The sequence below is a fragment of the Lepidochelys kempii genome, chromosome 8, assembly GCF_965140265.1.
Source record: "Lepidochelys kempii isolate rLepKem1 chromosome 8, rLepKem1.hap2, whole genome shotgun sequence".
NCBI lineage: Eukaryota > Metazoa > Chordata > Testudines > Cheloniidae > Lepidochelys > Lepidochelys kempii.
In genome coordinates this window covers 66,538,719-66,560,585 of record NC_133263.1, presented here as the reverse complement: position 1 = coordinate 66,560,585, position 21,867 = coordinate 66,538,719, and the positions used below count along the sequence as shown (strand labels likewise).

The window sequence follows — 21,867 nt, the reverse complement described above, 5'->3', positions numbered from 1 at the left end:
AAAGCGACAGCTAAGTAGCGAGGAGAGGCTGCCTTACGGATCCTCTGCCCGCTGCGAAAATTAGGGGCCCGGGGAGTCACTCGTCTCCCGGAGCAGAAGGGGGGCCCTAACTCTCAGCACAGGGAAACGGCGCCATCCCAGCGCTCTCACAACCGAAGGCTTCTGGGGCCATCGCGGCCGGGCGGATGGGCGATTGGTCGGCCGCGCGGTCGGTCCCGGAAGACGAATTCGTCACTTCCGCAGGGCCCGCCATCTTGTTGGCAGTTAGCGGAGACAGCCCCCGGCTCGGCCCCTCGCGTTTCGCTACAGCGAGTCAGTCCCCCGCCCCGGCCGGAGCACTGAGCCGCTGTGGCGCTATGGCCAACAATAGCCCCGCGTTAGGCACCGGCAACTGCCAGCAGCAGCAGCAGCAGGCGGCCCAGCACCAGGCCGGATCCGTCCCGCCGGCTCAGCCGCCGCTACAGAGCGGGGCCCCCAAACCGGCGGCCTCGGGCAAGCAGGGCAACGTGCTGCCGCTGTGGGGGAACGAGAAGACCATGAACCTGAATCCCATGATCCTCACCAACATCCTCTCCTCGCCCTACTTCAAGGTGCAGCTCTACGAGCTCAAGACCTACCACGAGGTGGTGGACGAGATCTACTTCAAGGTGAGGCCAGCGGGGGCGGGGAGGGCCCATCGTGGGAGCGGCTGGGGGCCTGGGCCGGCTGGCTGGCTCCCCCCAAAGGCCTTCCCGCTCGTCTGCGTGCTGCCCATTTCTTTCGGGGGAGCGGGACTGGGGGCGCTTCCGGCCTGCGGGTTCCTCCCTGCTCGCCCTCGCTCCGGGTGGCGGGGTCCCCTTGTCCTCTATTTCGGCCCAGTAGCGAGCGGCATCCTCCTTCGCTGCGCGTGAGCAGGGGAGGGCCGGGGCTGCCTCCTGCGCCCAGCTGGGCTCAGGGGAGCGGCCCCGCGAGAACGAGTAGGGCTTTCCGGTGCTGAGCGGAATGGTGGGCGCGGGAGCTGTGTCAGCGCTGCGGGGAGGAAATGGCCGCTCACGGCCTCTCTTCAGGCCCCGGGCTTGGGGAGCGGGGATCCGTGGCCTTCCCGCACAAGGGCGCGTGAAGCCGAGTCCGTGAATGTGGTGAGTAGGAGGCTGTAAAAACCATGTGCAGCGGTTGAAGCACGAGCGTACGTCTCCGAAAGGGAGCTTGTCTGCTCAGTGCTTAGAGCATAGGAGTCTCCTCAACTTGTGTCCCTTTTCCAGGGGGCACGGCCACCCCCCACACCTAGCGATTGCTAGTACGTTGTACTGCTGGGGTGCAAAAGGGATCGCGGTGCCAGTAGGAGCTTGCATGTGGCCTTCCTCTCCAGTTAGAGATTGGGGCATCCAGGTATTGAAACGAGATCAAATAATAGTGCTGCTGTTGGCATTAGTCTGGCTGTGCTGGGGAGATAAATGAACTCCTCGGTGCATCCTTGTCTCAGTTCTTGTTTCGTTAGCAGGATTGAATCAGTCTTGCAGCGAGGCTTCCATCAAGCCAGGGTACCAGGTAGAGGTATGCAAAATTAATGCTCATCAACACAATTACATGCATTGTCCTGCTAATGTGTACAAGTTTAGGGTTATTTCGGCCATTGTTTTCAGTCACTTGTACTCTGGAAAATATTGACGCTCTTCTGGCATGTATTGATCTTACTCCTCAATTCCGTTGTCACTAAGTGGGTGTAATATATTTGGAAATAACCTTTATTACTTTCTTGCTTGGCTTAAAACATTATTGATGGGTAGCTCCATTGCTTAAAGAACAGTGTTCTCAAAAGTGATTCTGTAATAATGGCTCTGTGGGATTCCATGTTTGTGTCTTGATTATTACTGAATCAAGTTTGCTCAGTTTACTGGTTAAAAAGGATGGCATTTTCTCCTAAATGCTAGAGTGCTGTTAACTTCCACCTGGTCTCTTGAGTCAAGATGGACTCTTTTCTTATCATGCATAATTTCCAGTAACACAGATTCTTGAGGCTAGTGTATTGGTCTCAATTACCTGTGTTACTCATTACGTTCAGTGAGATTGCATAGGAATAATCAATTGGAATTCTATAAACAATCCTGTTGATGCTCAAGAAGTAACAGAGCCCATTTCACTTTCCTGGAGCTGTGTTGAAAGTGTAGGACTAATAGAAGTGAAAGGGTGTAAAGACTATTTTTGTCACCTAAATTGAGATGAAATACTGAATAGCATATCTGGAATGAGAAGATGTTGTTTTACATAGTCACATTTTAGATGCATTCCAAATATTTTAAAATTAGTACATATAAATTGTTTTATACTAAATTTAAATACTCTCTAAAGTTTAATTAACTAGGGTAGTTGAAATAGTTTGCATACTCATGTTGAAAAGCAGTGTGTTCTGTAGTGTTGGACTCTTAGTCGTTATTTAACTTCCAATTTGTGAAAACCTGTAAAGGAAATATATTTTCCATTCTTCTTTAAATAAAAATGTTGAGTAGATTAATTCGACACACAGAAATGGGGCTCTTGATATTTAAAAATATTTAGAGGTTTATGGCATAGAGGTTCTTAGTTGGATTGAAACTAACAGAATTCTTACCAGGCACTTGTGTGTAAAGTGGGTGTGATTAAAAAGGATGTTTTTTGTGGTTAAGGCACTAGATTGGGGTGCAGAAGATTTGGATTTAATTCCTGCTTTGACACACACTTATGGCCCCATTTCCTAAAAGAGTTCTATTCCCATTTTGTTGTCAAAATAGTCAGATTTTTAAGATTTCATCATGTTGGGTGCTGAGCTATGGGCAAAACTGACTTGGAGTCATGCTCAGAACTACTGGCTGTTGAGCACTACTCAAAATCTGGCCTCTGTTTGGATTCCTGAATTAGTTAATTTTAAAATCTATCCCCTAATCTGTGTGTGTTTCAGTTCCACTTAGTAAACTCGTGCTCTTCCTTTCTCCTACTGTTTTATACATTTAGGTACTGATCCTGCACCTCAACTTTAGGTATTCTGAGTGGTCCCATCAAGTTAAGTACATGCAGTTGGGATCTGGACTTCATATTTTAAGCTTTTCAGGCTGGGGACTGTCGCCTACTATGTGTTTGTACCATGCCTTGCACAACAGGGCCCTAGTTTTGGTTGGGGCCATTAGCCACTACTGTAATACAAATCAAATTTGAAGAACAGCTTTTTGTGTTCAGTGTTTATTATTTGGTTCTTGTCCTTTGACTGAAAAGGGAACTACTTTATTCAGCTCATTAGTGCCTTACTGTGTGAGGAAAAAGGTACAATTCACAATGAATAATATGAAATATACTTTCAGTATAATTTATCTGGTACTTGCTATTTCTGAGCTCTTCAAATGTGCCGCTGGTAATATGTACGATAAGTGTGATAAAGCAGGTTGAATGGGTTTCCATATTATTGGTATATGAGGCAAGTTCACATTTTTTAGCGAGATGGCTACTGTCAACGGTAATTTAGCTGTTTGTAAGATAAACCATGGACTACTTCATTGGATTTCAGCATGCTTTATGCATGTATTCAACATTTTATTTCATAGGTTCTCTTAAATAATTCTGAATAGGGCTGTCGATTAATTGCAGTTAACTCACGCAATTATCTCAAAGTTAATTTGATTAAAAAAAATTAATCATGATTAATCGCACTGTTAAACAATAGCATACCAATAGAAATTTATTAAATATTTTTGGATGTTTTTCTACATTTTCAAATATATTGATTTCTATTACAACACAGAATACAAAGTGTACATTGATCACTTTATATTATTTTTTATTATAAATAAAAGAATAGAATTTTTCAGTTCACCTCATACAAGTACTGTAGTGCAATCTCTTTATCATGAAAATGCAACTTACGTATGTAGGGTTTTTTGTTCTGTTTTTGAGTGCAGTTATGTAACAATGTGAAACTTTAGAGCAGGGGCGGGCAAACATTTTGGCCTGAGGGCCACATCGGGTTTTTGAAGTTGTATGGAGGGCCAGTTAGGGGAGCCTGTGCCTCCCCAAACAGCGAGGCATGGCCTGGCCTCTGACACCACCCCCCTCCCACCCCCACCCCCCCGGACTCCTGACCTATCCACCACCCCGCACTCCTGCTCCCTGACCACCCTGACTGTCCCCTGCCATCCCATCAACTCCTCCTTTTGTTCATGCCTGCTCTCTTCCCCCCCGCCCCCATCCAACCACCCCTTCTCCCTGTCTCCTGACCACCTCCAGAACCCCTGCCCCTGACTGCCCCCATTCAACCCCCCTGTTCCCCGCCCTCTGACCGCCCCGACCCCTATGCACGCTCCTGTCCCCTGCCTTCTATCCCACCCCCCTGCTCCCTGCCCCCTTACCGTGCTGCCTGGAACACTGGTGGCTGGCAGTGCTACAGCCGCGCCGCCTAGAGCCCCAGGACAGGCAGCTGTGCTGCCTGGCAGGAGCCAGCCTTGCCACTACACAGCACAGAGCACCAGGTCAGGCTGAGGCTCTGCAGCTGTGCTGCCTGGCAGGAGTGCGCTGCCCAGAGCATTGCGCTGGTGGCATAGTGAGCTGAGGCTGCAGGGGAGGGGGAGCAGCAGGGGGCGGGCTGGGGGCTACCCTCCTGGGCCAGGAGCTCAGGGGCTGGGCAGGAGGGTCCCGTGGACCGGATGTGGCCTGCAGGCCGTAGTGTGCCCACCTCTGCTTTAGAGCCTACAAGTCCATTCAGTCCTACTTCTTGTTCAGCCAATCACTAAGAGAAACAAGTTTGTTTACATTTACGGGAGATAATGCTGCCCACTTCTTAATTACAGTGTCACCTGAAAGTAAGAACAGGTGTTCACATGGCACTGTTGTAGCTGGCGTCACAAGATATTTACGTGCCAGATGTGCTAAAGATTCATATGCCTTTTTGCTCTTCGGCCTTTGTTCCAGAGGACATGCTTCCATGCTGATGACACTCCTTCAAAAAATAATGCATTTGTGACTGAACTCCTTCGGGGAGAATTGTACGTCTCCTGTTCTGTTTTACGTACATTCTGCCATATATTGCATGTTATAAGTGTCTCGGATGATGACTCAGCACGTTGTTCATTTTAAGAACACTTTCACTGCCAATTTGACAAAACGCAAAGAAGATATCAATGTGTAATTTCTAAAAATAGCTACAGTATTCGACCCAAGATTTAAGAATCTGAAGTGCCTTCCAAAATCTGAGAGGAATGAGGCGTGGAGTGTGCGTTCAGAAGTCTTAAAAGAGCAACACTGATGCGGAAACCATGGAACCTGAACCACCACCACCAAAAAAACCCAAACAAAAAAATGAACCTTCTGCTGGTGGTATCTGACTTAGATGATGAAAATGAACATGTGTTGGTCGGCAATGCTTTGGATCGTTATTGAGCAGAACCTGTCATCAGCATGGACGCATGTCCTCTGGAATGGTGGTTGAAGCATCAAGGGATATATGAATCTTTAGCGCATCTGGCATGTAAATATCTTGCAATAGTGCCATGCAAACGCCTGTTCTCGCTTTCAGGTTACATTGTAAACAAGAAGCAGGCAGCATTATCTTCTGAAAATGTAAACAAACTTGTTTGAGCGATTGGCTGAACAAGAAGCAGAACTTTGTGGACTTGTAGGCTCTAAAGTTTTACATTGTTTTGTTTTTGAATGCAGGTTTTTTTGTACATAACTCTACATTTTGTAGGTTCAACTTTCATGATAAAGAGATTGCACTTCAATACTTGAATTAGGTGAACTGAAAAATACTATTTCTTTTTTACAGTGCAAATTCGTAATAAAAATAAATATAAATTGAGCACTGTACACTTTGTATTCTTTCTAATTGAAATTAATATATTTGAAATATAGAAAACATCCCAAAATATTGGTATTCTATTATTGTTTAAAAGTGCGATTAATTTTTTTAATCGCTTGATAGCCCTAATTCTGAAGTGTAAAGTAAAATGTTACCACTTTATACTTGGACTCAAGCATTACACAGTGTCCGTGTAAGACCAGTGGATTTTTGTCTTCCAGTTTCTGAACCAAGTAGTGAAACTGACCCATATTAAATTGATGAGTTTATAAAATTTACATACCTCTGTATCCAAGTGACTATTCGCTCCTCTATGGATTGCTCAATTTTTAATGTAGCTTGAGCAGATCTTTGTGTCTGACTCTCATTACAAGAGTCCAAGGATGGTATTGATCAACTTAGTTCTAGCACTGATCATCAAATCTTGTTTTAAGATGTACTTGAACTATGCTAAAACCCTTCATAAAACTAAACCTGCCATTATTGTTTAGGATGCAGAGCAGGTCATTATCTCAGAGTATCATCACAATCTACAAAAAAGCCATTAGCTTTTTAGATTAAAATATTACGGTTCATAGTTGTTTTTTCTCATTGTCTTAGATTTAGGTTATAATGAGGAGAGAATAAAAAATATTAATCTCTTATTAATCTGCATAAGTAGTGGAGTATGTATCCCCCATAGTCATGTGCAGTAAGTACCACAGACTAAAATGCTCTATTAACAAGCATAATGCTAATAGTATGTTTAAGTGAAATTACTCAGCATTGACCATAGTAATGATTGTTTTTATCCCCAGATAAATACTTGGGGGAGACTGCAGTGTAATATAAAAACAGTTACTTACTTGGACAATTTTTTTTTAAGTTTTGAGGAAAGGTTATTAAAATCTTGGGTAACGTGGTCACAAAAAGACCAGATATTTTGTTGTTTTGCTGAAGTATCCAGCTTGCCTTAAAATTCATATGAGTTGATGAGCACTACTGAAAACTGGTTTAGGAAATTTTTTTATGAACTTAATTGTATTTGTTTGGGCACATGATGATTGTTTTAAGTACTTGTACATCATCTTTGAAGCTACGTGTGATGGGTGTGATAGTAATCTTTTTCACACTTTCAGGTTACACATGTTGAACCATGGGAGAAAGGGAGCAGAAAAACAGCAGGCCAGACAGGGATGTGCGGAGGGGTAAGTAGAAGTACGTGCCTTCTTAAATACTTTTGTGTGGTAAATAATCACCTGTAAAATATCCCAGTCTTGTCTACACTTGAGTATTGGATCATAATGTAGATGACAAATTTCGAAATTACAGAGGACTGAGATACCCCATTTGACCCTGAAGGATGTGAGTTTGAGGAGGCAAGCAGTATAATTCTTGCTTTTTTCCAATAGAAAAGCTTCATTCTTTTTACGTTCTTATTCTTCTGTCATTGAAAATCTGGAGTAATGTTTTAGCGACTGTCTGTTAAACATCTGGTATATCTTTTTTTTTCTGTCACTAAAGGTGCGAGGTGTTGGAACTGGTGGAATTGTGTCTACAGCTTTTTGCCTACTTTACAAATTATTTACTCTGAAACTCACTCGTAAGCAAGTGATGGGCCTCATAACACATACAGATTCTCCGTACATTAGGGCTCTTGGATTTATGTATATTAGGTGAGTAGCAATGTATTTAACTATAAACTAGTTTAATACACAGAAAATTTATTAAATTTACACATTTTTTTGTACTTCAAGGTACACACAGCCTCCTACTGATCTATGGGACTGGTTTGAATCGTTCCTTGATGATGAAGAGGTATGTCGGCGAGGGTAATAATTTGTTTTCTTTTGTTTCCTTTCATGCTGCTTTTTTAGATTAAGAATTTTGATACATTTTCCTGTAGTTTGAGCATCTTCATGTTGTGATTTTTTCTTTTAATTTAATTACACTAATAGATTAATGTGGGGAGTGGGTCTGATCTGGAAACCAACTTTGTTTTTTGTATTCAAAAGATTTAGTTGAGTTTTCCACTGGCTAAGATTAGTGATCATTTTAAACTTATGTCATATGTTAGAAACTGACGTGAAATAAGTTTAAATAAATTCTTTAAGGTGAGACGTTTGGACTGCATGGTGGTGTGTCTAATGGCTTTATACTCTATACTGTTACTCCTTTTTTTTTTTTAAAGGGGGGGTGGTGGAAAGGGATATGCTAAACAGACCCCAATAAATAAAAGTTTATGGCCAGAACTTTCAAAAGTGTTTGAAATATTAGGCTTCTAAATGTATGAATTGTGTATTACTGAAAAATTTAATCATGTACTTCGGATGGAGAGAGGTGTGTGATTGAAATCAACAATTTTACAGCAAAACTTTATCTGCTCATTTCTGTGGCAGTTATATCTCAAGTGACTAGAAACTAAATGTCACTAACTAGAAGTGAGCAACTTAATTACTGGATAGGATGGTGCCACCTGTACTTGTCTGAACATTCCTGTTGATCCATGGAGTAACCAGGCAATTTTAAGTGCTAAGTTCTGAACTCCTTCAGTCAAACGGACTGCATTATTATGCAGTAGGGAGCGAGAATGAGAAAATAGCATCATGGGAATTATTGTTGTGCCTTATCCCAAAGTTCCTGGTTAGAGAAATTGAGTGGGGGAATACGTAACACATTTCTAGGGTTAGAGGATTGAAATACACAATCCTCAAATTGCAGTAATATGTAGTATTTATTGAGTTTGAGTCTTAAGTTATTTACTAGATTTAAGAACATATTTTCCTTGACTGGTTGAGACGAACACCCTGTATTACAAGAAATATCAAACTTCATGCTTACAGAGAAGCCCTATTTTTAATAAAAATGCAGTGTAATACATACGCGTGACTACAACACAGTATATTTATTTTACACAGCTACTTTCATACTAAGCATCAAATACAGTACAAAGGAGACATTTGTTAATCCAGGTAAACCTGTGTTATTGTATATTTGTAATGTGATCAAACTATTCCTTAATTAAGAATTCAGCTGTGGGGTAATTGCATAATTAATAGTTAGCATCCCTCCTTCCCCTTACCCCCCCAAGTGGGTGCTACTTTAATTCTTGGATATGAACATTAACTACATTTCTATGAAGTGCTGCCTTGTAACTTTTTTTGGGGAGGCTTCAATTCCAGTGTCCTACAAGCTATTTCCTTCATAGGACAAGTTGAACAAAAAAATGATTGAACTTGCAGGCCTTAATCGGTGTCATTACTATTAAAGGCCTTACTTTGAATTTATACATAAGACCTACTACACAATTTTGGCTCTAATATTTTTAATAGCAGTATACATTAATGTCTCCTATCTCTCCAAAACTGTATGTTAGAGGAAGTGTTAGAACCAGTCTTTCTCAGCTGCTTCCCCAGTACTTTTTTATGTAGGAGGAAGTGCTTATAGCTGGTTCGTATGCACTTTTTTGCCAATGTTGCACAAACTCATTTAAAGATATGGTAAACATTTATGATAAGGATAATTTTAACCTCTAAAGTTTTTTCTCAAGTCCAGAAATCTAATATGTTGAAACTGTTCAACATTGTCACACTTTTCTGTAACAGAAGGCCTCTTTCTGTTCCACACAGTTATTTTTCTAAGTGCTTCTAATGTTTGTTCTGTTTAACCATGTAGATACTCGCAAGGTGCTACATTTAAGCTAACTCATTGTTTTCTTCTTTAGATCTCTGTGAAACGATAATATTTGGAAATACTGTATATCTGAACACTTAAATGTGTGTGAGTGCAAGCAGTTTTACATTTAGATTTTCTCTTCATGTTTAGATAACAAATCTCACTTTCCTTGTGTGCTTGCACTATAGGTTTGGGACTTGACAATAGCTGACTAACATGTCCTGAGCTGTGAGAGGGCATAGCAAGAAGGCCTTCATGCGGTAATGACCCTTTTCAGAGACAATGGTCATCATGGATTATGCGTTTCCAATTATTTGTTCATTTATTTATTTTTTTACATATTTCTAAATTAGAAACCTCACTGCTTCATGGCAGTTGGTTTGCTATTGCTTCCAATTTTGTTAGGACGCCATTTTATATTACAACTTTCTATATGATCATTTATAGAGAGGAAATGGAGTAGTTCTTATGTGGATAGGCCACAGTGTTGGCTATCACTGTGTACAGTCATGCACCCATAAAATGAGGTATTAAATATAGCCTTACAAAGAAATTCTCAGTTTTGTTGCATTTAAATAAGATACAAGATCATACCATTCAACTAGACCGAGTAAGAGGATTACACCTTAATTTGTTCATTGAGACAATCCCTTAACATCCAGATGGCTGCAGGCTTACTATGGACCTGCATGCATGTGTATTAAGTCCCACTCCCTATCTGTAACATTTATTGCCAAATCCAAAGGGTACAAGAATTGGAATTTTTTCAAGAACATTTATTAAAGTGTGAAACAAGTAAATTTTCATAATTGAGACTTCAAGATGGCAATAAATATATCAGCATTTGTTTAAAATAAGCAATGAACTTTTTTGACGGTCAGGATATTTTTTCTTTGTGTTTTGTAGGACCTGGATGTGAAGGCAGGTGGGGGTTGTGTTATGACCATTGGGGAGATGCTTCGTTCCTTTCTTACTAAGCTCGAATGGTTTTCAACATTGTTTCCAAGAATTCCTGTGCCAGTGCAGAAAAATATTGATCAGCAAATAAAAACCAGACCTAGAAAAATCAAGAAGGATGCCAAGGAGGGAGTGGAAGAAATAGATCGACATGCAGAGCGTAGACGTTCAAGGTTATACATTATCTTTTCAAAATAGTGCAATTGTAAAAGCCAGTATCTAGTGCCTTACACTTCATATTATCAGAAAAAATAGTGTCCTACCTTTGCTGGGACAACAAATGTTTCTAAACTAACCAGTCAAAAGAGTGGATTGATGGTAATACTAATGAATAAAATAATTAAATGATATTGAAATAGATGCACATTTGGCAATTCATGTGGAACGTGAAGATTCATAAAACACAAACTGGAAAAATCCAGAGAGCTCATTGTTAAAATTTCAACTTGTAAATCCTTTATTTTTAACGTAGGTCTCCAAGAAGGTCTGTGAGCCCCAGGAGGTCTCCTAGAAGATCCAGAAGCAGAAGTCATCATCGGGAAGGTCATGGATCATCTAGTTTTGATAGAGAACTAGAAAGGGAGAGAGAACGGCAGAGATTAGAACGTGAAGCTAAGGAGAAAGAAAAAGAAAGGCGAAGATCACGAAGTACTGATCGTGCATTAGAGCGGAGGCGAAGCAGAAGCAGAGAGAGACACAGAAGCCGTAGTCGAAGTCGTGATAGAAAGGGAGATAGAAGAGACAGGGATAGAGAGCGGGAGAAAGAAAATGAACGAAGCAGGAAAAAAGATAGAGACTATGACAAGGAAAAGGGTAATGAAAGAGAGAGATCTAGGGAACGGTCAAAGGACAGGAAAAGTAAGGGTGAAATAGAAGAGAAAAGACACAAAGATGACAAGGATGAAAAGAAGCACAGGGATGATAAGAAAGATTCCAAAAAAGACAGAAAACATAGTAGAAGTCGAAGCAGGGAGAGGAAGCATAGGAGTAGGAGTATAAGTAAGAATACAGGTAAGCACAGTAGAAGCAGGAGCAAGGAGAAATTAAGTAAACATAAAAATGAAGGTAAAGATAAATCAAATAAACGAAGTAGAAGTGGAAGCAGAGGAAGAACCGATAGTGTTGAAAGGTCCAGAAAACGAGACCACAGTCCCAGCAAAGAGAGATCCCGAAAGCGTAGTAGAAGCAAAGAACGATCCCATAAACATGATCACAGTGATAGCAAGGACCATTCAGACAAACATGATCATCGAAGGAGCCAAAGTACAGAACGAGAGAGCCAAGAAAAGCAACATAAAAACAAAGATGAAACTGCGTGAACTCAGTGAAAAGTGGATCACATTGAATCCTATAAATCTTTGATTAAATCCTGCTTATTTTTTTCTTAAAGTTGAGATTGTGCAGTAGTTGAGCACTCTTTTTTCAACCTCCCTCTAGGCTGCAGATTGTCATTTCCTATGTTGGGTAGGGAAGTGCCTTTGTAATCCCATTTAATGCATTGATGGTTTCAACCCATGTGTTTAGTTTAATTCATGATGCAAAGATTGTTCTTGCGTTTTTATTGTTCAAATGTTTCTGAAATGTACAGTCTGTACATATGTCCTGAAAATGTTTTAATTCCTTTGGCATGGTTGCCATGTTGGTTAAATTTGTATAAGGCAATAAACTGCCACTAATTCTACTTTTGTTTTGTAGGTGTGGAATTATGGTTTATATCTAGAAATTAGCATGGCTGTGCTTTGCATAATAGTATGACAGAAGCTTTGGGGGTGGGTCTTGATTGTGTATTATAGCTCAAATATTTATGTGCATATGATGTACATAAGGGCTGAAGATTTAGAATTAACTTGTGTCCATTGTATCTACTGTCTTAGAAAGCTTTTTAAAATGTATTATGTTTTAATCCCCAACAAAGTGTTATATTCAGAGTAGGTTTTCAAGCAGGTAGCAATTTTTAATGCAGGGATTTAGATTATGCTGAGGCTTATTTAGTAACCCTCTTAAAAATGCTACCTCAGAGGGACACTGTTAAGGTTGGTAGGCCTGTACCATAACTACCTATGCATTTTTTCTTTCTTGTTTAAAAAGTCCATGTAAATTTGCTCTTCTTTTCAACACAATTTCTTCAGTTTTTCATTTTAAAAAAATCAGTGCTGTTAACCTGTCATTCATCATAATCCTAGGCTAACAATGGCGTGTGAGAATGGAGGAGGGAGGTAGGAAGGAGAATTTTTGCCAAGAAACAGATTTTAGTTTCAGACTTCCAAAGCATTTTTATAAATGAAAAACATATTTAAAATAAGAAATACCTTGATAGTGTCCTTTTTTAATTCATAATGTTTTCTACAAATAGTAAAGATTGCTGTTCTGAGCTGAAAATTTCATCTCCAGCAGTGGGAAAAGTAAATAAGTTTTTAAAACAGATTAGCTAGTAGGAGGTAATACCAAAATGCACTATTGAAAAATCATATAATAAAAGTCCAGTTCTGCTTGGTAGGTTGTTCTGATGTCTTGTATATTGAGTGAGGAGAACCATCAGTCTGGAATAAACACTGGATTAACTCCTTTGTGCTGGGTGTCAGCTTTTCCCCGTATGTTCATTGCCAGTTGAAAAGATGTATGTGTGGATTTTTTTATGCCTTGCTCTAAAGGAAAATGATAGTGTGTATGGACTGGGACTTCAAAGTAATAGGTCAATGTATAAAGACTAATCTGGTTAACTCAGGGTTTAAGACTGTTGAAATGTGGATCATTGGTGGTTTGAGTGACCTGAAAGTGAAAGAAGAGGTTTGTGTCGTCCCCTCCCCTCCCTTTGCTTTTGTATGATGTAGCACTTCTAGGTATTAAGTTTAAACAAGTGTTTAATGCAGTCACTTTCCTTCTCCTGTTCTTTCTTTCATAGTATATGTCAATAAATCTAGTTAAATTAATTTACTGTAGTAAAACAACTTTCTAGTTGTCCCTGATCTTGCAGAATAAATAGCGAGTGCCTGAATTACTAAGGCAAAAAGAAAATATTTTGGAGGAAAAAAATCAGCTTGTTTCTGTATTAAAGAAGCAAAGGTAGCTCAAGCTCAATTTTTTTTTTCTTCTGGTCACCTTTAATTCTAAATGTATTGTTGTTCTTCCTGGTGTTCCCCCCAGCAGCAGAGAAACACTTTCTAGTATTGAGGTGCTACTCCCTTACGTGATTTTTTTAAACCGATAGGTAATTGAGCTTGAAATTGGAGTTTGGGGAGAAACTGCTGTTGCCCTCTATCTTTTCCTCTTGCTTTAAAAACAAACAAACAATAAGCCCCAAATGTGTTCTATCAGAAAATTAATGTATGATCAGCATTTATTTGCAATTTTGATTACTTTAGTTTCTGTTTGCTTTATGGGGTGGGAGGGGTTAGCAACACAAATGTAGAAGGTAGTTCAGATACTTGGTTTTAAATGATTGACTGTTACTCATTTTTACTGATCTCAGTAGTTGCCTGGTTCTTTGCAAAAAGTTTTACTTCTCTTAGTGAATTGGATATGGGGCTTAGTAGATAAGTCTGTTAACACATCTTTCCATTTATTTTCCTCCTTGGCTGTGCTGATTGAGACCAGATTTCTCTTGTTAATATTTGGTTAAATAATGTGACTCTTCAAATTTCATTCAGTAATACAGACATATTATGGTGGGTACTTCTGACAAATAAGTAAATGCCCTGCCCTGTGGAGCTTACAGTCTGTCTGGAGATATGATGTAATGAATGAAAACAACAAGTGGATGAAGTTCGAAAATAAGGAGACTGAGAGTTGCAGGGTTACACAGTTTAGTGAAAAACTGGGTGATCAAGGAGCAGGTAGGTCTATGGTGCCTCTTCCACAACTCAGCCACTGCTGCCTTGCTCCTAATGTTATAGTCCTGTGATTCTTCTGTGTAGATTATCTCAATCATAGTGAACTGGATACTTTATATGGTGGATAAAAGTTTTGTGGATGGTTTGGCTGTAGCCAGAAGTAAATAGTGGCTTAAGTTTTCAGAGGTGAAAACCTATGCTGCTTTGTAACTTAACAATACTGCATGCTGATTCATTGCCAGAGAAATACTATATCCTTTGTAACCATCAGCAGTAACAATCTTCCATGTAAATGTGAATAAAATCCTCAACTTTTGCTTTCAAGCGAACATGCAAATATACCCAAACTTCTAAAAGTGCAGCCTCACGCGTTCTTTCATTTCTCAGATTTTGGATTCACATTTTAATAGAGATTCTTACAGATAATCTCCCCTTCCACATGTGATCATAATCATCTTGTGCCAACTAAAGTTTTCTTGCATGGAAAAAAATGTTAAGTGTATTTTAGTAGTCTTAATGATACTTAAGAGCTGTCGCCCTCTGAGTCTCCTCTGCAGACCACCAGCAAATGCAAGAAGACTATAGTTGGGCAATAGCTCTCAGCTGCCCTTTTGGTTGCTGAGCATATGAGAACAAGCATTACACTTAGATTCAGAATCTTGACCTGGCATGCCATACCATAGAACTTTTACTTTATTAATGCAAAAAGTGTGTATCTGGGAGGATGGAAGTGAAAGAGAAAGTGATGTCTGAGAAGCTTTCTGTTTTCATGACTTGATTCCCATGTGCTCAGAACCCTGTTTTTCAGTTGGCATCCCTCTGGCTGAAGAAAATTGGTAAGAATTCTCTTCTACGTCTGAGGTTGCTGTTTAACTGTCTAGTCTAGTGATTGGTGTCCAGTAATGATGGGAATTTTCTCCTCAGAATATCAGTACAGTGCTGTATATAATAAGCATAGTATTTTTCAGTTAAAAATTCAGTGATTAGTGTGGTCTAAATGCCTAGAGTTAAATCCCTTAATGCAGTAATTTCTTACGTTTGTGTGGCAAGTAGTAAATTTCAGGCAGTTCTTCGAGTAGATGAAATGCCTCCTAGTACAATGGTTAATGTAAATTGGGGAAAGGTATAGAAGTTGAACCCTTGCCAAACCTAGAACAGATAAACATACTACAGATAAATCCTGCCGTCTTTTATGCAGTATCATACCCTTCCCTGGTAAAACCTGTGGGAGAGAAAAGGAACAAGGGCAATACAATTCTGTAAAACAAATATGACAGTGCTTCTGATTAATACCTCATTTAAAAGGGGAATGGTTTTGGAAAATGCAGGTTCTCCAAACCCAGCTGAACCTAAGGGAATCAAAATTACAAGCCCACATTAATACCCAGTTCTTATATAGCCATATACAGACATCTCTTTGTGCCACCTTACTGGCACCATGACTTCTCAAGGAACTGTGTTTCCATTGGCCACATTAGCTAAGCCTGGGTTGTCCTGCCATGTGTGGAAGGGACATAGCCAGTGTTAACTCCCACTACTTTTGTTTGTTGTATTTCAGCTGGCTTGGTAAATAGCTGGAATATAAATTCTTTGTTTTCACTGGAGGACTTCTTGGGACATCTCAGAAGCATGTAGTGGGAGCTTACTCAACATTTAGGGTGCGTGAGGGTTTGAAACCTTAACAAATCTTTTTTCTTTCTTTTTTTCCTCAAGTGTATTTTAAATTGCTGTTAAAGGCAACTGGTTTTAAGTGGCTTGAATAAAGATCGCTCCCATCGGGTTTCATTTTCTGTGTATTTATGATGCCCTAATCCTGTACTGGTTGTCCCATTATCAAAAAGTCTTCTAGACTCAACTAAATTTCTGCTGTAAAAAGGCAAGAAGAAAAACCTTGTATGTTTATACAGCATAAAGAACCACAAAGTGCAAGTAATGTGGAGCAACAAGGAGCCAACTGTTGTTTAACTTATTCATGTGAATAGTGCTAAGTGAGCAGGATTTGTCCCACTGTCTGTACTTCTGTACTCTATTCGTGGAAGATTTGGCAGACACGTTCAAATGCCTGGCTTCTTTAAACATCCCTCTTCCTCCCTCCCCCAAATCTAGGTTAATGGTTTGGTGAGCCCTGCCAATTTTGTCTTGAAAGGCCTAGATTTTAAAAAAATGAGTTGCACAGAACCCCACTGACTTCAGTGGGGCTCAGGTAATCTTTCAGTATTGGGGCCTACTCTAGCAAGAGGTTTTGCAGATATATATACTGCCCTTCTATAATAGATAGAAGCAACAGATAGAAAGAATGGGACACAGTAGATGAGGAATCCATAGTGTATGCACCGGGTGAAAAAACCCCAAACCCAATGGTTATGTACAGTAGTTGTTAGAAATGGAATCTGCATATTTCCAGTCATAGGGTGTCTTGATGGTGGAACCTTTTAACAGTAGTACCTGAGTGCTTGCCCTCTCCCCCCTTTGGTATTCCTGAAAGTTCTGAAGGCAAGGCTATAAAAGGAAGCATTGTGCCCCAGCTGCCTCAAGTCTGATTTAATTAGGAGTTGACATGAGTGGGGAGTAAGACTCTACATATATTCAATCTTGAAAAACTCTGCTTACAGGTAAATAACCTTCATTTCTTAAAGAGTAAGTTTATACAACTGGGTGCAATTATGTTGCTGTTTGTAGCTATTCGAAACCTACATATTTAATTAAAGTTAGCTCATTTTCTCTTAAACAGTCTTTTATTAAGTATGCTTGAGTTTAATGAGGGCTGATATGTAATTAAGATATGCAAATCTTATGCAGCTGGTTGTTCTGATTCAATGTAATTAATTTGATTTTTATCAAGGACCACCATAAAGTTATTCACTTACAATTAGTGTACCAATTAGTTTACAATTAGTTGTTTGTATGCCAGATAAAAGCTACAGCCCATGTTTGGCCCTGACCTCATTAGAAATTGATTGCTTAGGACCCGAAAAGCAGTCTCAAGACCACCTATGTACATGACTAAGTTTAGGGACCCATGTTTGAAAATGCTGTTATGACTATAAAGAGAAACCTACTGCATTAAAACCTGTTTGGGGGGAGCTGCAAACAGAACAACGCTAATTTCTACATTCTCATACCTTTTCAAACCCTAAATTGGAAATAAAAACTAGCTGTTTCTTAGTAAGTAGTGCAATTCATTTATTTAAAAAAAAATTCCTAAAGAGGGAAACTTGTATTTAACAGTGAACAAAAATCCTTTTTATTAAGAGACAATATTGTAGTACTGGTGTTATGAAGTGTCAGAACGTTCCATCTGATTGCTTTGTGTAAGTGACCTGAAGTGATGATTCATGTGCCCGATGGAGTTGCATAGCTGTATTCTGTGAAGACAAACTTAAAGAAATGTATGGTCTGCTTTCCAGCTACATAAATTAGTTTAAAGAAAGTCCTATTTTGTTACTGGTTGTGCATCAGCTTTTCTGAAGTCAGAACATGTGCTCTGTTTTTCTGAGAAGTGATGGTTCTCTCCCTCTATTCCTCCCCACTAAATACTGTACCTGTTACTTACAGCTAGGTTTATTAAACCTGAAAGAATGCCTATAATGCACTCTCTTCCCCCATTATGTGGGTGTTTACTTTTTAAATGTCACTTAAGTTGTCTGGTGAAACTATATACACTACCAGTTTCACTCTTGTTTCTAGTCAGTTTCATTTTTCCAGTTGTTAAGAACTAAAATAATGGTGACCTGCTGGAGTTTCCACATTACATAGGAATGGTTATTTTATAAATAAAATAAAGCTCCAAGGTTTCTCCATAAAGCCTCCAGAGAGAAAAGGAAATTCCAAGTTCTCATTCACAAAGCTTCCACAGCATCCTTATCTAGGAATGTGGAGGGATGGCTTCCTAACCCTGTTAGTCCAAAAGCTATATAGATCTTGAGGGATCCAAAGAGGCTAAGGCTATCCACAATGGCTGCTTGTATTCCTAGCCCTCCATGGCTACCTGGAACCTGCAGGAATTGTTGCTCCATCACTTTCCAGGCTATTGCCCCCAAGTTACCTCTAAGATGAGATCACTTCATTCATAACCATGAATTAGGAGAGCAAGGCTCAGCATTATTTGTGTGCTCTCCAATGAGGCAATGCGTGGTATGGATAACAGCCACTACTCCTTCTCAGGCTGCCAAGCCTGGTCCTTGCCATAGGATTACAGCAAGGTTGGGGGGAAAACTATGGTATGGAGATGGCATGCCTGCTCACCTCCCAGCTCCACAAGCTGAACAGTCACCTCTGCTCAAAGAAGAGATTGCTAAGGGGATCTGGCCTTCTATTTTCGTTTTAATTGGGTCAATCATCAAACATTTTAACATTAGGCCTTGAACCTTTTTGAGAGGTGATGGTTAAACTCTATTTTGTGGGACTAAACTGCTGCCAAGTATTTAAATCCAAATAGTTCAAGAATTTTAATACTGCTTTTTTTATTTTTACAGCAGTTCACTGACAAACTATTTCCAGAACAACTGCTGATATTGCACATAGACCTACTACTTAACATTAGCAACCCACACTTAGCACCCTCGCACAGCTCCTATTATTGACTGTATTATAGGGAGACTTATGGCCCCAGATAGTTCTGTGCACATTTCTAATGAATGTGTGTCCAGGAGGAGATGCCAAAGGTTGGGGCTGCTCACAGGTTGGGGGTATGGTTCAGATCCACATCTAGCTGTTCTAGGGCTGCCAAGGGGAGTTGTATGGGAAGCAGGGAGGGTTTGTGGCCACTGGCAAGCAGGACTAGTCAAGACTGCTACCTACAGTGACTCCATTGCCTTCAGACCAAATGCAGCATGGAGTGATACAAAGCAGAGGTACTTGGGAGGTGCGGCTTCCTGATTCAATTCAGCAGAGGCAGTAAGCAGGTGAGTGTGTGATCCCAAGTCTCCTCACCGGCTTGGAGTTATGGGGCTCTCAATGTGAAAGCAGCATGATATTAAGAAAGGGCTAATGAGGTAGAGAATGGCTCTCATTGAAGTGGGGATAAGAGTAGAATTATGCAGGGCAGGAGAACAGACCTCATTGGATCTGTGGTTGGACACAATAGAAGGTATCTCTAATGAGTATACTGGTCCTCAGGATGTTAAATTCACTCATGCTTATTAAACTGCATTATCTCTAGGGTCCTAAGGATTCATAAATGTTAAACATTTTAATTCATTTAGTACATCCCAATTACAGTTGTCATTCAAGTATAACAAACTCTTTCTTACCTGCTTGTCTGAACCAATGATTCCATCCAGAAAAATGTTATTCTGGATTTCTCTTTCCTCTATAGATCACTACAACAAAAATTCAGAGGGTTAGATAAATTCAAGTGAGAAAAAAAATGACAAACACACACAAGAAATGTTTATTTGAATAAGTTGCTTATGCAGGTGTCCCCAGCAGTTTCAGTCAGGAAATTGAATGGAAAGATTGTATTCATTTGAAACCACACAAAAAACTTAGAATGGACCATACAATGTCACCAATTTGTTAGCGGAAAGTAAGTGGTGCTTCAAAAATCAGTGGAACAATATAGCTAAATTTAATTAATTTTAACTTGGCCAGGCTCTAAAAGATGGAACATACACTTTCAAAAAGTTCCATGGGCTCTTTGCTGACTGAGTGGTTCAGACCTCAGGTTTAGGTCTCATGCAAGAGTATAAAAGTCTTGTAGCACCATGCTGGGCCACTGGGACATTACAGATTCAGAGGGTATAATGTTCCTTACACCCCTCCAGTAGCACTCTGTTTTTCAAGGTCTTCCATCGAAGTGCTGACTAGGCCTCACACTGCTTGGCTTGTAAGAACTAGTGAGATAACAGCCTGATGTGGTATGGCTGCAGGCCAAAATATAGGTAATATCTGTAAAACACTCATAATCTAATTTTTCAAAATATATAGAGATAGCTATTTATCTGTGTAGGCGGTGATTAGAGTCCCACTTAAGTCTATTTTTAGTTTAAAAATACATGATTTTGTGCTGTGTTAACAAGGCTTTATCTGAATGAGTTTGGAATGGTCCCAATACACAAGAGGGGTGAAGCCACAGATGGGCACCATCCTCAACTAAACACCAGTAAAACCTTTATACCACACCACACCAATCACGAGTTCTGTATGTGCCACATATGTTGGGAAAAAAAATATATTTTGGGAATGTTTGTGAGTTTTACAAAATTAGGACCATTTTTTGGTAACCCTATGCCTGTAAAGCTAGCTGCCAAGAATCCAACTCTGCAAGGCTCAAAGGAAGCCATCTTCAAAAGTGGGGTAAAATAACTTTTCTGTATATAAAGGTGACACAACTTTAAAGTGTAATGTCTCTAACCCTGGAAGGGCAGAGGTAAGTGCTGGTTCTGATTAGAAAGGAGAAAATCTCCTTAATGATATAGAGCTCTTGTTTCTTCCTCTTAAGGCTGTGAGGGCACAAACTTCACAGCTGTGGCATTTAGAAAATGCTGTTAGTAGCTCAAAGCTGAATCTTGCCTCTCCTGGGCCTCAGAGAAGTGTAATTTGGGGGTGTGAATTGCACATTTGGGGAACAACTATGAAATATTTCCCTGACATGTTTTTTTTTGTTTGTGGCTGGTTGAAATGCCTCAGAATTTTGAAAAGTTAGACATCCAGTCTTGATTTAAAGACTTTAAGTGAGAGAATACCACAACCTCAGGTAAGATGTTCCAATAGTTTTTACTCGTTAAAAATTTGCATTTTATTGGGCACTGGACAAACAGATACAAGATAAATGTATGACGTGTCTGTGCTGTTATGTCTCCAGTTAATTTCATGGATCTCACTTGGACATATGTGTAAGGCCAGATTCTCTCACTGGTTTAAGTCATTTTTTGCACAGGGTGAATACCATATTCAGGAATCCTCTGGTTTTCTAGAGCTGACATACAGCTGCTTTGCCAACCTCCCTCTTACAACTGTAGTAGGGGCTGTGGCCAGGAGAAAATGGACATGGCTAGGATTCCCCTGGACCTCAGCAACCCCTGGCTGTTATAAGAGTCCTTTGGGGCCTTTGGCAGGCATTGTACTTAACAGCAGCCTTCTGGCTGTTCTAACTTACACTGGAGGACTGGATTGGCACAGAGCAGCCCCAACATGAGGGGACCAAATCCATCTTTGCACACTCCCTCCTGAGTCATACTGTGTGCTTCTTAGCTCTAGCTGAGGATCTATCTAGGCCATGGTATATATGTTTCATACAATGTAACTTACAGACGTTGTAATACATATTATGTTGGGAGTAAATGTTTTATCTTTGATAGAATTAAGGGAGTCCTCCTGCCAGAAAATGTTATTTTAAAGTAAAGTACTTTTCATTCTAAGAGAAACATATCTCACTAGAACCACCATTTTCATGAGAGGTGAAATGCTGACAGCATTCTCATACCCATTCCAACAGAACTTCCAGAGCAGGTCACTAGAATGAAATACAAAGAAGGGGCATGAAAGTTAAGTGTATAATTATAAGCTGAAAAACATTAGCAATTTGTATAGTAAGGGCCATATTATACAACAAGGCAATTTCATTAAAGTTTAGTATGATTAAAAATGTCATCATGGATTTGAATGTCTACCATGAAAAAATAAATC

The 21,867-nt window shown here is 39.9% G+C and overlaps 3 protein-coding genes across 15 annotated transcripts in view; 1 reads left to right on the top strand and 2 right to left on the bottom strand.

Annotated features, from left to right (window-relative positions):
* The window catches only part of HENMT1 (HEN methyltransferase 1), a 72,562-nt gene extending 71,909 nt beyond the window's left edge, over positions 1-653 (bottom strand). The window contains exon 1 of the mRNA XM_073356837.1: positions 618-653. The gene's annotated coding sequence lies outside the window, so the exon portion shown is untranslated. The remainder of the gene's footprint in view (positions 1-617) is intronic.
* On the top strand, positions 237-21,351 carry PRPF38B (pre-mRNA processing factor 38B). The gene is made up of 6 exons (XM_073356834.1): positions 237-647; positions 6,916-6,984; positions 7,301-7,452; positions 7,534-7,594; positions 10,358-10,581; positions 10,881-21,351. The coding sequence occupies exons 1-6, from the start codon at positions 357-359 to the stop codon at positions 11,725-11,727; spliced, it is 1,644 nt and encodes a 547-aa protein (XP_073212935.1). The 5' UTR covers positions 237-356; the 3' UTR covers positions 11,728-21,351.
* FNDC7 (fibronectin type III domain containing 7) overlaps positions 14,903-21,867 on the bottom strand; it is a 24,160-nt gene continuing 17,195 nt past the window's right edge. For 9 of the 13 annotated variants that reach the window (XR_012160347.1, XR_012160353.1, XR_012160349.1 and 6 more), the window contains 2 exons: positions 19,491-21,694; positions 14,903-15,387 (listed from right to left, as the gene is read on the bottom strand). Coding sequence is in view for 4 of the 13 variants with exons in the window: in XM_073356823.1 (XP_073212924.1) it covers positions 21,630-21,694 (65 nt within the window). In the remaining 9 variants the exon portion in view is untranslated. Of the gene's footprint in view, positions 15,461-16,897; positions 17,604-19,376; positions 21,695-21,867 lie in introns of those variants that run through there. The other 4 variants (XM_073356826.1, XM_073356824.1, XM_073356825.1 and 1 more) reach the window with 4 other exon arrangements.